Raw genomic sequence first — 15,407 nt, forward strand, 5'->3', positions numbered from 1 at the left:
ACGAATGTGCAACTCTGAGGCTTTACGCACGTCTCCTAAAACGGACACCCGCTCCCTCACGCTGCACGGGAAATGCTTTTTGCCCCTGGGTCCCTTCACGCTCTTTTCTGGCGCTGAATCAAGGCGGCGACCCCCCCCCTTCCCTTTCTTTCTTCCTCTCTCTCGTTCTTATTCTTTCTTTCCCTCTCATTCCTTCCTTCTTTATCTCTGTCTTCTCTCCCTCTTTCTTTTTCTTTCCTTCTTTATTCCCTTCCTTCTTTTCTACTCTTCATTCTCTCCCCTCTTTCCTTCCTCTCTCCCTCCTGCTCCCTCTTTCCTTCCTTCCTTCCTTCCTTCCTTCCTTCCGTCCTTCCCATCTTTCTTCCTCTCCCTCATTCTTATTCTTTCTTTCCCTCTCCTTCCTTCCTTCTTTATCTCTGTCTTCTCTCCCTCTTTCTTTTTCTTTCCTTCTTTATTCCCTTCCTTCTTTTCTACTCTTCTTTCTCTCCCCTCTTTCCTTCCTTCCTTCCTCTCTCCCTCCCACTCCCTCTTTTCTTCCTTCCTTCCTCCCTCCCTCCCCTCCCCTCCCTCTCCCTCTCCTCAGAAACATAGGATGCTGCCTTATACTTCTGGCCCTTAAACCCTGGAACCAGGAGAACAGCTCCAGTGAGTCAACCTCAGCCAGTCCCTTTGGTGAAGGGTGGTGGCTCACTGGCAGAACATCTGTCCTGCATGCAGAAGGACCCCAGCATCTCCAGGTACCAGTAGCTCTGCAAAGTTCCTGCATGAAACCCTAGCGAGCCTCCACCACCCAGTGCAGTTACCAAAAATCATTTTTCAATAAATTGTACAATAATTGTACATTTGAATATCTACTTGCCATTATTCTGACTATGTTAGTTATTACTTACATTATTACAAAAAACAGTAATAATTGAATGCAGTGACAATAATTTATGATAATAAAGAGTGGACACAGTCCTACAGATACAACCGGCCCTTTGAGGGTGACCAAACTGCTGATGCGGCCCCCGATGAATTTGAGTTTGACACCCCTGGACTAGACCATTGTTTCTCAACCAGTGTGCCTCCAGATGTTTTGGGACTACAACTCCCATCATTCCTGACCACTGGTCTTGCTAGCTAGGGATGATGGGAGTTGTAGTCCCAAAACATCTGGAGGCACACTGGTTGAGAAACACTGGACTAGATGACCCTCGGGGGTCCCCTTCCAACGCTACGATTCTGTGATTCATTGGAGGAAACCAGGGCTCTTTAAAGTGCTCTGATCTTGCAGTGCATAGGGGACCTGGCTGTGTGTTGTCTTTTCCTTCTCTCTTCGCAACTTCTTTTTTTGGGGTGGGGGTGGGGTTGGGTTAGAAACAAGGATCAGGGAGGTAATGAAGGATACAAACTAATGCTGTAGTCTTCTCCTGTGTTCGGCTTGCCGAGGGTTAAAATGAACTGGGGGTCGGATTCCTAGAGAGGGCCGGAAATAAAGGCGCGCGGGGGGGGAGGGAGTTCCTCCAAAGTCCAAGCCCCTCCCTGCTCATCCTTTCCTGCAAAGGGGCGTGGCTTTTGTCTCCTCTGCAAAAGCAGCGGGGCTGGGGTCTGTCTTTCTTCTGGGATCGGGTGAGTCTCCTCTCCTTGCATTTGGGAGAAAGAGCGGGTTGCAGAGGAAGATACACGGTGGGGGTGGGGGTGTGTGCTCATCTCATGAATGGGGGAGCCCCATGTCAGGGAGCAGAGGGTCCTCCCGCTTGCTCTCTGCAAAGCCAGAGAAAAACCAAGTGAGAGGCTCCTTGACAGAATTTCAATCTGGTAGAATTATGCCTGGCCTGAAAAAAGTGGATAAGGAAAAGGGTTTCTAGAGAAGGAGAGAGAGAGAAAAGAGAGGCGGTTGAGATGTGCTCCTGAGCAAAAAGCCCCTCCCTCTCAAGTGCCCTTCTGCAAGGGGAGGGGTGGCTTTTGTTGCTCTCTTCTGTTCTGCAGGCCCTGCCTAGGTGGTGCCTCCTGGTATGTGGGGAGTCCGAGGGCTGATGGGAAGGTGCAGGGGTGGGTCTTCTCAGCTCATGCAGCGGGGACCCCCAAGTCAGGGAGCAGAGGATCCTCCCGTCATCTCTCTGCAAAGCCCGGAGGCGTCACAGGAAGTCTGCAAATGTATTTTTTTAATTGGACCCACACACTGCTTGCCACTTTCGGGAAGGGTTTTTAGGTCGGGGGGGGGGGAAGTGATGGATATTATTATTTTTATTATTATTAATGCCACACCCATCTGGCTGGGCCTCCCCAGCCACTCTGGGCAGCTTACAGCATATATAAAAACATGAAGCATTAAAAATCTCCCCAGGGGTGCCTTCAGATGTCTTTTAAAAGTTGGGAAATTCTTTATCTACTTGACCTCTGAAGAGAGGAGTGATGGATTGTTTAATTTCTATACCTCTTAATATAAAGCTCAGAGTTTGGCCTGTGGTGAAGTCCAATCCAGCTTCCTAGCAAGATTCATCTATACTTGCCCAGGGAACATTTTTCTCCTTCTGATTGTGTTCCAATCTAATAACGGAACAATGTATTTGCTTTGCAGGATTGGCACCATCTCTAATTAGGACAGACAGCACTTGGCAGAGGACCAGGGGGTTCCTTCTGATCTCGTGGGAGCTTCCTAAGAACACAGATGGATGAGCAAGACTCAGCTGGCAATGACAGCACTGGCGGATTCTGGGAAAACTCCGTGCAGAGGATCCAGGGGGAGGAGGACACCTTTCACTCAGAAGTGCAGAGCCAACAGTTCAGGCGGTTCTGCCACCAGGAGGCCAGTGGACCTCGAGAAGCTTGCCGCCGCTTCCACCACCTTGACTGTCAGTGGCTGAAGCCTGGGAGGCACACAAAAACTCAATTGGTGGACCTGGTAATCATGGAGCAGTTCCTGGCTGTCCTTCCCCCAGAGATGGAGAGCTGGGTGAGGGAATGTGGAGCGGAGACCAGTTCCCAGGCAGTGGCCCTGGCCGAAGGTTTTCTCCTGAGTCAGGCAGAGGAGAGGAAGCAGGTGGAGAAGCAGGTGAGAGAGACTTTCCTCTGAATACACCCAAGGGGCTTCAAACAGGAGGGAGAACATCCCTAAATCTCATCCTTTTTTTGGAAGGTATCCAAGGAGCTATATTGGACATCCCTAAAGATTTTGCCCCTGCCATTCCTTTTTTAATAGTTCTCATTATTTATTTTGAATCCTTTTTTCTCTTTCAGGGAAAGGATCTGTTGGCAGAAACAGGTCCTGATTCCTCTGAGGCAGAGAGGACTCCGTTGGACACCAGAGAGAGGCCGCTGGGTAAGGAAAAAGGAATTGCTTCTTATTTGGGTCACATTCTGTGGACTTGGAAAGTAATCCATGGGGTTGTTTCACCTTTTTGGGGAAGACACTTGTGGCCAGAGGAGATGAGATGTATCTTTGCACAACAAAATATGAAATGGGTACAAATGCACAAAAATGCACTTAGCAGGGGAGACTTCTTCTAAGGCCCATCTGCAGTTAGAAATGCACTGCTTCACCTCTGATAGAAGCATCACACACTCCTGTCTGCCTTTGTCTCTTGCAGGTGACAGAAGGATGCCAGCAAGACCTCCTCATCCATCTTTTCATGGTAGTGGAGAGGAAGCAGTGGCTGTGGAACCAGATCAGGTATTGGGAAGGAGCCTGGTGAAGAAAGAGGCTGAGGGGTTCCTCTGGAGTCGGAACAAATATCTCCTCTTGGTCTCTGTCAAAACTGCCTTTAACAAAGACTGACAATGCTATTCAATAAGCTTTATGTGCTGAGAATAAGGAACAGACACCTCACCTTAACTAGCCTTCTGAATGTCGCTAGTATTTATGAATAGTTGCTCTTTTTTGTCTATTTATTGTGGAATGCTGAAATAGGCTTCTAAGGAATTAACAAACCATAAAAAATTGTGGCCAGGATTAATCTAACCAGTTCCATCTGTAGCTCAAAGCTTTCCCCACACTCTCCTCCTTGTGCCCCCAGTGCCATAGGGCATTGTGAGGGTTCCCTCCCTACACAGGACAATGCATACAATAAAAGACACAATAAAAAAATTCCGTTAAGATGCTAAAGGAGCATCTGTACTTAAAATATGTGGCAAGACTATCCCATGAAAGCAACACAGCAGTTAACAGGCAGGATAATAGAAGATAATATTCATGCTGTCTAAGAGGAGGAACTTTTCCTTTTCCTTTTAGGGTCCAGTGTGCTTTGAAGACGTAGCTGTGCATTTCACGGAGGAGGAGTGGGCATTGCTGGATCCTCACCAGAGAGCTCTGCATAAGGAAGTCATGGAGGAAAATCGTGGGATCATAGGCTCTCTCAGTAAGGCTCCCTGTTGGATCACAATATCTGTTTTGAAATTCCATACATATATATATATCAATGTGATGAATCTCCCAGGTTTTGATCTAGCTCAGCAACGCCACCTGCAGCATCTGGGATTCTAACCCACAGCTCACTTTGAATTGGAGGGCTATCGGCTGTTTGTGAACATTCTTCCTCTAGCTGTTTCTTTTAAATCAAGGAGCAGGCTGATCTGAACTATTCACACATTTCCGAATGTATGCTTCAGGGTGTTGAGGGAAGTTGAAGAAGCCTCTCTCAGGTTTTTTTTTTGCTTCTGTCTGTTTTTGACTGACCAAAGAGACGACTGACATTAGAGATGGAGCAGATTTCATGATTGAGTCAAATAACATCCACCCCATAAAAAAGCCAGGCTTTTCGAATCTCAGGTTCCCATAAAGATGTCTGTGAACCCTGTATCAAGATTTCCCATGTAACTCCCTTCACTTCTTCCTCTATCAGAAGCGTTAATGAACATTGTTCAATAGCAGGTACTCTTTTGGCCAGCGGTGGTTCTTTGGGTCTCAATGAATGGAGAGCAGACAGGCTATTGGGTGTCAGAAGCAAGCTTTATTTAACTGATGTATGGTCCAGTGAGGCAAGCAAAATAACATCTGCACCCCACACTCACTACAAAACAATATCTGCTGTACAATAGTATACAAAATAACATAGCACACATGTATAAAATGGGCTAAAATACCAGAAAGACGCCACACCAAACAGTTAAAATACCAGAAAGGTTCTTCTTCTTCTTCTTCTCCTTCTTCTTCTTCTTCTTCTTCTTCTTCTTCTTCTTCTTCTTCTTCTTCTTCTTCTTCTTCTTCTTTTTATACTCCACCTGTCGGGAGCCAGGCTGCTGTCTTGGTAACATAGCACACAAGTCGTTCAATTAGCTTGAAGATTTATTGCAGTACAAACACTCAGCCTCAGATGCCTGTCCTTGACTTATGACCCTTCTGGGGAGTGATTCCGGGTACGGCAGAATATCCGGAACCTATGCCCTTTCTGTTTCCGGCTTTGTTTTCTATCTAAGACCTTTCCCATACGTCTGCTCCTTGGATGAATTAACTCCCCTTCGGTGTCCAACTGCTTTCCCTCCTGCCTTCTGACATTGTCTGTGTCATTTGAGAGAGTCAGTTGCTCTCTAGCGCACTCTCTGCATTCCTGTCATTCTCACAGCGGGGTGGGGGGATCGAAAAACTACCATTTGCAGCTGTCTGGAAAGAATGTGAGCCTCTCTCTTGTTGGCTGCTCCCCGACTCCTCTGGAGCTCTTTTATACCTTGGGCAGAGGTGTTCATGACACCCCGCATTTGGCTGGGTTTCCCAAGCTACTCTGGGCAGATTACACCATATATAAAAGCATAGTAAAATATCAAGTTTTCAAACCTTCCTGATACAAGACTGCCTTCAGATGTCTTCTAAATGTTATGTAGTTCTTAATCTCCTTGACATCTGAAGGGAGGGCAGGGCATTCCACAGGGCGGGCGCCACTACCAAGAAGGCCTTCTGCCTGATTCCCTATAACTTTGATTCTCGCAGGGAGGGAACTGCCAGAAGACCTTGATATGAAATGTTAAGAAAAAGAAGCCTAGAATCTAGCAAACAGGCTTCAACAATAACATTAAGCAAAAGGATATTCAAGAGAGAGAGAGATTTACTAAATGAGGCTTGTCAGTGCGACTTCTTCCAGCTGCTGGAAATGACTGAAGCTTCAGGCTGGCAGACGGTTCCCACAAGACAGCAACACAATCCCTGAATCGTACAGTGAACGATCTCGTTCCTTCGTTAAAGTCAGGGGGTTTTATACAGTTCTGAATGGCTTGTTGCCAATTTTGATGCATGTGTTCCATAGCGTCAGCATGCCTCCTTTCCAGATTATCAGGGGTAGATCAAAGTTGATGCCTGGGAGTCAAAAGTATCTACTTGTCTGTGCAACCATGGCAACCCAAATGGTTTATGCTCAGAAATAATACCAACGTAGGAGGAGTGGCAGGTGAAATTGATGCAATATATGGAATTAGCAAATCTAACTAATGGAAGAAGAGATCAGGAAGATGGAGTCTTTAAGCAAGAGTGGAAAATGTTTACAGAATATCAGAATAATTATCTTAAATAAGTTAAAACATTAGCAGGGTTGAAGTAAATTCAGCAGTTTCAAGTACTGAAGATACAGAGAGTAAAAAGAAAAACAAAACGTATGGAGTAATTTGAATATGCAGTTGTAATAGATAAACAGAACCATGAAAGGGGGGAAGGGAAGTCAATGATTATGAATGTATGGTTATATTGATTGAAATGCGAAAAATTGTTGTGGAAAAGTATTTAATTTTTTTTTAAAAAAAGTCTATGTCTGGGAGCTAACTCTAAAGGCAATTCAAGATCTCTCTCCACCTTGACTCCTACTTATCTCTCAGGCTGGCATTCTTCAATCAGACCAAAAACAAACCCCTGTGTTGCAATAAGAACTAATCACAACAATACAAACACAACACATAGGCTAATAATTAGTAGAAAATATATAATAGAATAATGATACGATTCAAATTATAGGAGTAAGCCAATCAAAGTTCATATATACCATATAACAGAGTGGTAGCGAGGACCGTCAAGCTGTGTGTTCAAAACAGATGTCTAAGGACAGTCTCACAATAGTCTTTCAAAAGTATCAACAGAAGACGTCTCAAAAGTTTCAAAAGTAAAGTCTCTCAATAGTTGTGCCCAAGAATGCTCGAGTCGGAGGGAGGAGAAGTGTCTGAGTGGGAACAAGGAGGAGGGGGCGAGCAGGAAGTATCGGTGGAGAGGGCAGGGGGGAGTCGAGGTGCAGAGGGTCTCTGATGCTGATACAGAGGGTCAGCACCACACAGCTACCTCAAGCACTGACACAGAGACTCAGCCAGTGCCGTCCGCCCAGGAAAGGAGAGGGTTAAAGAGGAAAGGTCAGAGGCGGCCTGTGAGGCTCACAGAGACTGTTATGTTGGAGGCTGAGCAGACAAGCAGACCTTCCTGATTCTGACTCCGAAGGAGAAGCAGCATGAAAGGGAACTGGGCTTGCTTTGTCCATATGTAAATAAAGCCTTGTAAACACCTTTCTGGCTCAGCCGAGTGATTTGCGAAGGGGAGCTTTAAACCTCACAATAGTTTTTCAAAAGTTTCAATGGAAGACGTTAGCATGAATCTTACTTACATATTCTGTTGAAAAATATCGGCTGATGAAGATTATTACGAAACAGTAGTATCATTCCGGAGACACTGTCCTTTTGAGGCTTTTGAGACGTCTTCCGTTGAAACTTTTTAAAAACTACTGTGAGACTGTCCTTAGACATCTGTTTTGAACACACGACTTGACGGTCCTCGCTAACACACTGTTATATTGTGTTAGGTTGTCTTGCGTCAACTAAGAAAAATAACTTGCCCCAGGAAATGTTGATCCAATTTTATAGAATTACTAGCTGGCCTGGCCACACGTTGCTGTGGACCTTTTTGTGTTAAATGGACCTTCACAGTCTCCCTTTAGAGCCCCCTCACCTGCCCTGTCCCAACCCTGACTCCCCTACTGTAAGTTTCAAAAATAAGACTCCCCCACCCACGCCTGTTCCTGAAAATGTCCCCATCCCTCACTGCTTTGGCTAATTCAGGGTCCTACCTCCCCCCCAATGACTATGTGTTCCCCCCCTCCCTTTGTTGTGCCTCATCCCTCTGATTCCCCCACCCTGTGAAAGGCCCATAATCTGTTTGTTTTTGCCTGTGGCCTACTGGGCAATGTTGCGACCTACTCATTTTCCCTGTTCCACCCCCCCCTGCTTTGGCTGACTCAGGGTTCTTCCTTGCCCCTCATGGCTATGTGTTTCCCCTCCCATCCCTGTGAAAGGCTGCGGCCTTTTGAAAAAGCTGGGCCTTGTTGCTGCAAAAGGACTGTTTTCAGTTGGTGGCTGTGGAATTTTGTGATTTCATCTGGCAGCGCAGCTTTGGAGCTGCTGGAGTCTTCAGAGCTTCTGGCTGGTGATGCTTAATTTGCGCACCACTTTATTTTTCTTTAATCATTGTTTTAGGTGTGAAAGGTGTGGCTTTTTTGATAATTTTTTAATGCTAGATCCCTCCCTGATGGGCAAGGTACGTTGTGCCCAAATTTGTTGCAATGCGGTTCAGCAGTTACAGAGAAAGGCTGTGACCTCCGCATGCGCAATGCCTACATTTATATATATAGAGATGATTGAAACTGTTCTCTGAAATTCTATAACTGCCTGATATGGCACAGCCTCCAAGATGGACAAGAAAGGGTAATTGGTGCTAGTTTGCCTTCAATAGAGACACTTTATGCTGTCCGAACTAGGAAGAGAACAGAGCGAATTGTCACAGATCCTTTGCATCCTGGTCATCATCTGTTTGATTTACTTCCATCTGGACGTCGCTACAGGACTCTATACGCAAAAACGCCTAGGCACAGGAACAGTTTTTTCCCTTGTGTCATCAAATTGTTTAACTTGTAGTTGTGTAGCGGAAGGGGAGGCCAGTTATGGGTGGGGTTCCTTTGCTGTGCTATTGTATTGTATGTGGAACAAAAAGGTATGTTTACATTGCTACTAACTATTAGCCTACGTGTTGTGTTTGTATTATTGTGATTCTTCAATCAGAGCCAAATATAATACTGCAGCAGATATATCTGTTAGAAGTTACATGAAAAGCAGTAGTACTACGTAGTCCCCATTTCTTTGCTACTACAGGAACCCCATTTCTTCCTGAAATTACAGGGACCTAATCCATTTCTCTCTTTACTGCAGATGGTGTTAAATTGGAAATGAAGAACAAGGGAAACCATGACAAAATCTGCACAGTGGAGAACCCTTATCAATATTTGGAATGTGGAGAGAACTTTAATCAGACCTCCCATTCCACTTCCCATCAAAGAAATCCCTTTGGGATGAAACCCCATCAGTGCCTGGAATGTGGGAAGAGCTTCAGTCACAGGTCCCTTCTCACTTACCATCAAAGAATTCATACAGGGGAAAAACCATATCGGTGCTTAGAATGTGGAAAGAGCTTCAGCCAGAGCTCCAGTCTCATCTCACATCAAAGAATTCATACAGGGGAGAAACCATATCAGTGCTTGGAATGTGGAAAGCGCTTCAATCAGAGCTCCAGTCTCAGTTCTCATCAAAAAATTCATACAGGGGAGAAACCATATCAGTGCTTAGAATGTGGAAAGAGCTTCAGTCAGAATTCCAGTCTCATCTCACACCAAAGAATTCATAAAGGGGAGAAACCATATCAGTGCTTAGAATGTGGAAAGAGCTTCCGCAAGAAGGCCCATCTCAAATCCCACCAGGCAATTCATACGGACGAAAAACCATATCCATGCGTGGAATGTGGGAAGAACTTCAGTCAAAGGGACAAACTCATGGCTCATCAAAGAATTCATACAGGCCATAGACCATATCGGTGCTTGGAATGCGGTGAGAGCTTCTTTAAGAGTACTGCTCTCATTTCCCATAAAAGTATTCACACAGGTGAGAAACCTTTTCAGTGCTTGGAATGTGGAAAGAGATTCAGTCAGAAAGGCCATCTCACTTCCCATCAAATAATTCATACAGCGGAGAAGAAATATTTGTGTTTGGAATGTGGGAAGAGATTCAGTCAGAGGGGCAAGCTTGTGGCCCATCAAAGAATTCATACAGGGGAGAAACCATATCAGTGCTTGGAATGTGGGAAGAGCTTTGCCTGGAAGGACACATTCACTTCCCATCAAAGAACTCATACAGGGGAGAAACCGTATCAGTGCATGGAATGTGGGAAGAGATACAGTCATAGGGCCTACCTCACTTCTCACCACAGAATTCATACAGGGGAGAAACCACATCAGTGCTTAGACTGTGGGAAGAGCTTCACCTGGAAGGAAAGTCTCACTTCCCACAGAGTAATTCATAGAGAAGAGAAACCATATCAGTGTGTGGAATGTGGAGAGAGCTTCACTCGTAAGAAAAGTCTCTCCTGCCATCAAAGAATTCATACAGGGGAAAAACCCTATCAGTGCTTGCAATGTGGAAAGAGCTTCAGTGAGAGGGGCAAGCTCACTATCCATCAAAGAACTCATACAGGGGAGAAACCCTATCAGTGTGTGGAATGTGGAAAGAGATTCAGTGAGAGGGGCAAGCTCACTGCCCATCAAAGACTTCATACAGGGGAGAAACGCCATCAGTGCTTGGAATGTGGAAAGAGATTCAGTCAGAGGGCCCATCTCACTTCCCACCAAAGAATTCATACAGGGGAGAAACCATATAAGTGCTTGGAATGTGGAAAGAGCTTCAGTCAGAGTTCTTCTCTCACTTCCCACCAAAGAATTCATACAGGGGAGAAACCATATCAGTGCTTGCAATGTGGAAAGAGCTTCAGTCAGAGTTCTGCTCTCACCACCCATCAAAAAGTGCATTCAAGGAAGAAACTATAACTATGCTTGGAGTGTGGAAATAACTTAAGAGGGCCAAGCTAACTTCCAATCAGATGAATGACAACACATTGGTTATCAAACAGATGGAATCTAATTCCCTGCGGGAATAGATTTGGAAGATATCTTCTCTTTTCCTCACTATTCCATGGACAATAAAATCAACTCACAAGGCAGGAAACATGATATTTATATCCTGCATGGGAGTCCTGTCAATGTTTTAAATGGACAAATCAGATTGTTACATAAAAGGGGGGGAGTGCGATCGACTACATCATAGTGTCACCATCTATTGCCCACTCAGTGAAATCTTTTGAGGTGCTCGAAAGAACAGAAAGCAACCATTTCCCATTATTAGTTACAATCTACCCCCTGTAAGAATCTCAACCCCCCCCCCCAACCAACAGATACTTCCAGAGAGCTTGTGGGTGCAAAAAACCTGAAATGGTCATTGAGACTAAGTGACAACATCTAAAAGACCTTGGCTTCTGAATATCTGGTGTGTCTACACAAATCCCTAGAAAGAAACTCGTCCAACCCGGTGGAGATTTACCAACAAATAACAGCAGAAATCAAACCCTGCTTGATTAGCACCAAATAACCTAAAAATTATCTTATAGAACAGCGACACTGGTTTGTCACCAAGTGTAGAAATGCAAGGTAAAGGCTGGCTGGGTCTATTAGACTATTTTGAAAGAACCCCAGTGCTCTAACTTTTGGGACACTCAATAAAGACAGGATAGCATATAAGAACCTGCTAAAAAGCAAAAAAAAAAAAAAAAGCTTCGGAAGACAGCAGTGGCAAGACTTGGCTCAAGCAGCAGCTGACTGAAGGGAGGACAAATTTTGTAAATTGGTGTCCAGGGGAATGAATGAAATATGTGAAATTAACACATGATACCATAATCCCCTAGGGCTTGCTGATCAGAAGGTCGGCGGTTCGAATCCCTGTGACGGGGTGAGCTCCCGTTGCTTGGTCCCAGCTCCTGCCAACCTAGCAGTTCGAAAGCACGTCAAAAATGCAAGTAGATAAATAGGGACCGCTCCGGCGGGAAGGTAAACGGCGTTTCCATGTGCTGCTCTGGTTTGCCAGAAGCGGCTTTGTCATGCTGGCCACATGACCTGGAAATTATACGCCGGCTCCCTCGGCCAATAATGCGAGATGAGCGCGCAACCCCAGAGTCGGTCACGACTGGACCTAATGGTCAGGGGTCCCTTTACCTTTACCTTACCATAATCCCAGCCTGGAAATGGGTTGAATACTACAGCAAGCTTTTTAGCGATCATTCAAGGCCGGTATGAACACCAACCAGTCAAATTTACTTAAAAGTGAAAGGTGTCCCCAAATGAAATAAAACATCTCACTGAAGGCTTAAAACCAAACAAAGCCCCAGGAAGACATGATCCCTCCAGAGCTTTATGGAGTGGAAATCTGGGGCGAGGATGAGAGTGCTATTAATAGGTTAGAAATGGTGCAAAACCAATTTCTCAAGAGACTGTTTTCCCTACCCAAGGGAACAGCAGCTGCACTCTTACGCATGGAAGGTGGATGGCTGGGGCTTTCTGAGCTGAACCAGAGTTCCACAATGCTTTGCAATTCTCCCAGCTTGCTTTGCGGGGACTAGGTATAGAGATGCTTGTAATATCACGACAGTGGGCATCTGCAGGTGGAAGACTTCTTGCACTATTTACTATATTGCCCACTATACATTGGACCCAGCAGGCGATTTCTCACCTTACCGTCCATACAGGAAAGATGTCTCTCCCTGGCAGAGAAGGTCCTATGACTTCTTGGCGATGCAAACTTTTCAGTGACTCATAAAGTCGCCCTTTTTGCTTTGGCGGCCAAAAAGATTAGAAAGAAGGCCCTGGACAATATAGCAGTGAACTGTAAGGGAGGCAGAGAGATCTATAGAGACTGTTATTTGTGGTGCGACACCCCTTTTGGTTGTTTTTGTTTTTGATTCAGGTTTGTCATGGTCAATGACTAGTACAATAAAGTTATTTGGATTATAGGTAGGTAGCCGTGTTGGTCTGACGTAGTTGAAACAAAATAAAAAAAATCATTGGATTGGAGAACTGACAATGAGGAGAATCGTAGAATAGTAGCATTTAAATGGACCCTGCTTAAAAACCTCCAATGAAGAAAAGTCCACCACTACTTGAGGTAGTTTGTTCCTCTGTCGAACTTACTGTCAAAAGGGAAAAGAAGGCTAGAGGACCCTCAGGGTTCCTTCCAACTCTCTGATTCCATCATTCCATGATTCTATGTTGATGCAGTCTAAAATAGCTTTGTTGGTGCCATAATAAATAACAATATGAAAGAGGAAAAAAATCTTTTTTAATAAATCCAGTGGCACCTTTGTTGGTGCAACACACTGTTGACTCATAATAAGCTTGTGATCTACAATAAGCCGTAGATCCTTTTTACATGTACATGGGTACCTCAGGTTACAGACTCCAGTAACCCAGAAATAGTACCTCGGGTTAAGAACTTTGCTTCAGGATGAGAACAGAAATCGTGTGGCAGCAGCGGGAGGCCCCATTAGCTAACGTGGTGTCTCAGGTTAAGAACAGTTTCAGGTTAAGAACAGACCTCCAGAACGAATTAAGTTCTTAACCCGAGGTACCATTGTACTACTGGCAAGGCAGGTGTTCCGATATATATATATATATATATATATATATATATATATATATATATATATATATGTGTGTGTGTGTGTGTGTGTGTGTGTGTGTGTGTGTGTGTATGTGTATGTGTATGTATATATATTGGTACCTCTGGTTACGAACTTAATTCATTCCAGAGGTCAGTTCTTAACCTGAAACCATTCTTAACCTGAGGTACACTTTAGCTCAGGGGTCCCCAAACTACGGCCCGGGGGCTGGATGCGGCCCAATTGGCCTCCCAATCCGGCCCGCGGCGACCCCCACCGCTCGCTGCCGCTGCCCGCTCTTAACGGCGCACAGTGCGGCGGCGCTCTTCCAGGTCGGAAAAAAACGCCGAAAATCCTTTGTGCGCATGCGTATGGGCCTCTCCCGACCCAGAAGAGGTCATTTCTGGTGCACTTCCGGGTCGGGGGAGGCCCATACACATGCACACAAACGATTTCCGTCGCTTTTTCCGACCTGGAAGCGTGCCGCCGCGCCAGTAAGCACCCGTGCGCATGCGCACGGGCGCACACTCCCCCGCCCGCCGGGCGATCGGCGCGGTGGGAACCGGCCCAAAGCCCGGTAAGTCTGGGGGCCCCTGCTTTAGCTTAATGGGGCCTCCCGCTGCCGCCACGGCGCAATTTCTGTTCTGTTTGTAACCCGAGGTGTTTGTAACCCGAGGTACCACTGTATATATCAGGCATCCCCAAACTGCGGCCCTCCAGATGTTTTGGCCTACAACTCCCATGATCCCTAGCTAACAGGACCAGTGGTCAGGGATGATGGGAATTGTAGTCCAAAACATCTGGAGGGCCGAAGTTTGGGGATGCCTGGTATATATATATATGCAGGGTGATTGAGCGGGTGGTCACTAAACAACTGCAGGCATATCTGGAGGAAGCAGACCTGGATCTGTTCCAATCGTGATTAAGCCCCATCATGGAACTGAAACCGCTCTGGTTGCACTGCTCAATGATCTCCAATGGGCTATGGACAGAGGTGAGAACTCTTCTGGTTCTGCTGGATCATTCTGGACCATCTAGTGGGGTTGGGAGCTGGGAGCACTGTTATGCAGTGGTTCTGTTCCTTCCTCCTATGTCGTGTCTAGAACGTGCTGAGTGTTTGGACCCCTGAAGGCAGGCCTGTACCAAGAGGTTTCTAATGGTCAAGTGTTTTATTGTGTTTTTAATATCTACCCATCTTCTATATTTGCTGCTGATTATTCCTGCCTATATGCAGAACCTGACATTTGTCCTTACTGAAATTTCTTTATGGCATTAATATGCCATCTTTTTCTCCAGGGAGCTCCAGGTGGTGTCACATGGGTCTTGCCCTTCTCATTTAATCCTGATAATAACCCTGTGAGGTAGGTTAGGCTGCGAAGCTACGCCTGGCCCTCAAGGTCACCCAGTGGGCTTCATGACCAGGCGGGGATTTGAACCCACGTCTCCCAGGTTGTAGTTTGACACTCTAACCACTATTGGGTTGTTGGTTTTATTTTTATTATGCATTTTGTCATGTTATATCTTGATTTTATTCTGTGAACCGCCCTGAGACCCCCGAGTATAGGGTGGTATATATATCCAATAAATGAATGAATATACCACACGGACTCTTTAATGAGACTCTCAGGAAGTGTGCATACATGCATCTGCTTAAAGTTTCGGTGTGATGTTCTGGTATTTGTATTGAAAGTTGTATAGACATGTATCAAAATAATTATGGTAAAAGAGGTTTTAGCAACTAGATCATAATAACCAGGCCTTTAGTTAATTAAACCATCTATGTCCTTTTGGATGCGCTTGTGGGAATGGGGCTTTTTGTTTTATTTTGATTCTTTTATTTTGCATTTATATTTTGTATTTTTATGGTGTGAACTGCTCTGAGATCTTCAGATGAAGGGCCACGGTATACAAATTTAATAATAAAGAAATACTGAAGTATAGT

The 15,407-nt window shown here is 45.3% G+C and overlaps 1 protein-coding gene across 1 annotated transcript; it reads left to right on the forward strand.

Annotated features, from left to right (window-relative positions):
* Positions 1-1,528: 1,528 nt before the first annotated feature.
* On the forward strand, positions 1,529-11,615 carry LOC118095783 (zinc finger protein 260-like). The gene is made up of 6 exons (XM_035137017.2): positions 1,529-1,611; positions 2,564-3,037; positions 3,223-3,304; positions 3,573-3,655; positions 4,214-4,340; positions 9,145-11,615. The coding sequence occupies exons 2-6, from the start codon at positions 2,654-2,656 to the stop codon at positions 10,806-10,808; spliced, it is 2,340 nt and encodes a 779-aa protein (XP_034992908.2). The 5' UTR covers positions 1,529-1,611; positions 2,564-2,653; the 3' UTR covers positions 10,809-11,615.
* Positions 11,616-15,407: the final 3,792 nt, after the last annotated feature.

The sequence above is a fragment of the Zootoca vivipara genome, chromosome 13, assembly GCF_963506605.1.
Source record: "Zootoca vivipara chromosome 13, rZooViv1.1, whole genome shotgun sequence".
Taxonomy (NCBI): Eukaryota; Metazoa; Chordata; class Lepidosauria; order Squamata; family Lacertidae; genus Zootoca; species Zootoca vivipara.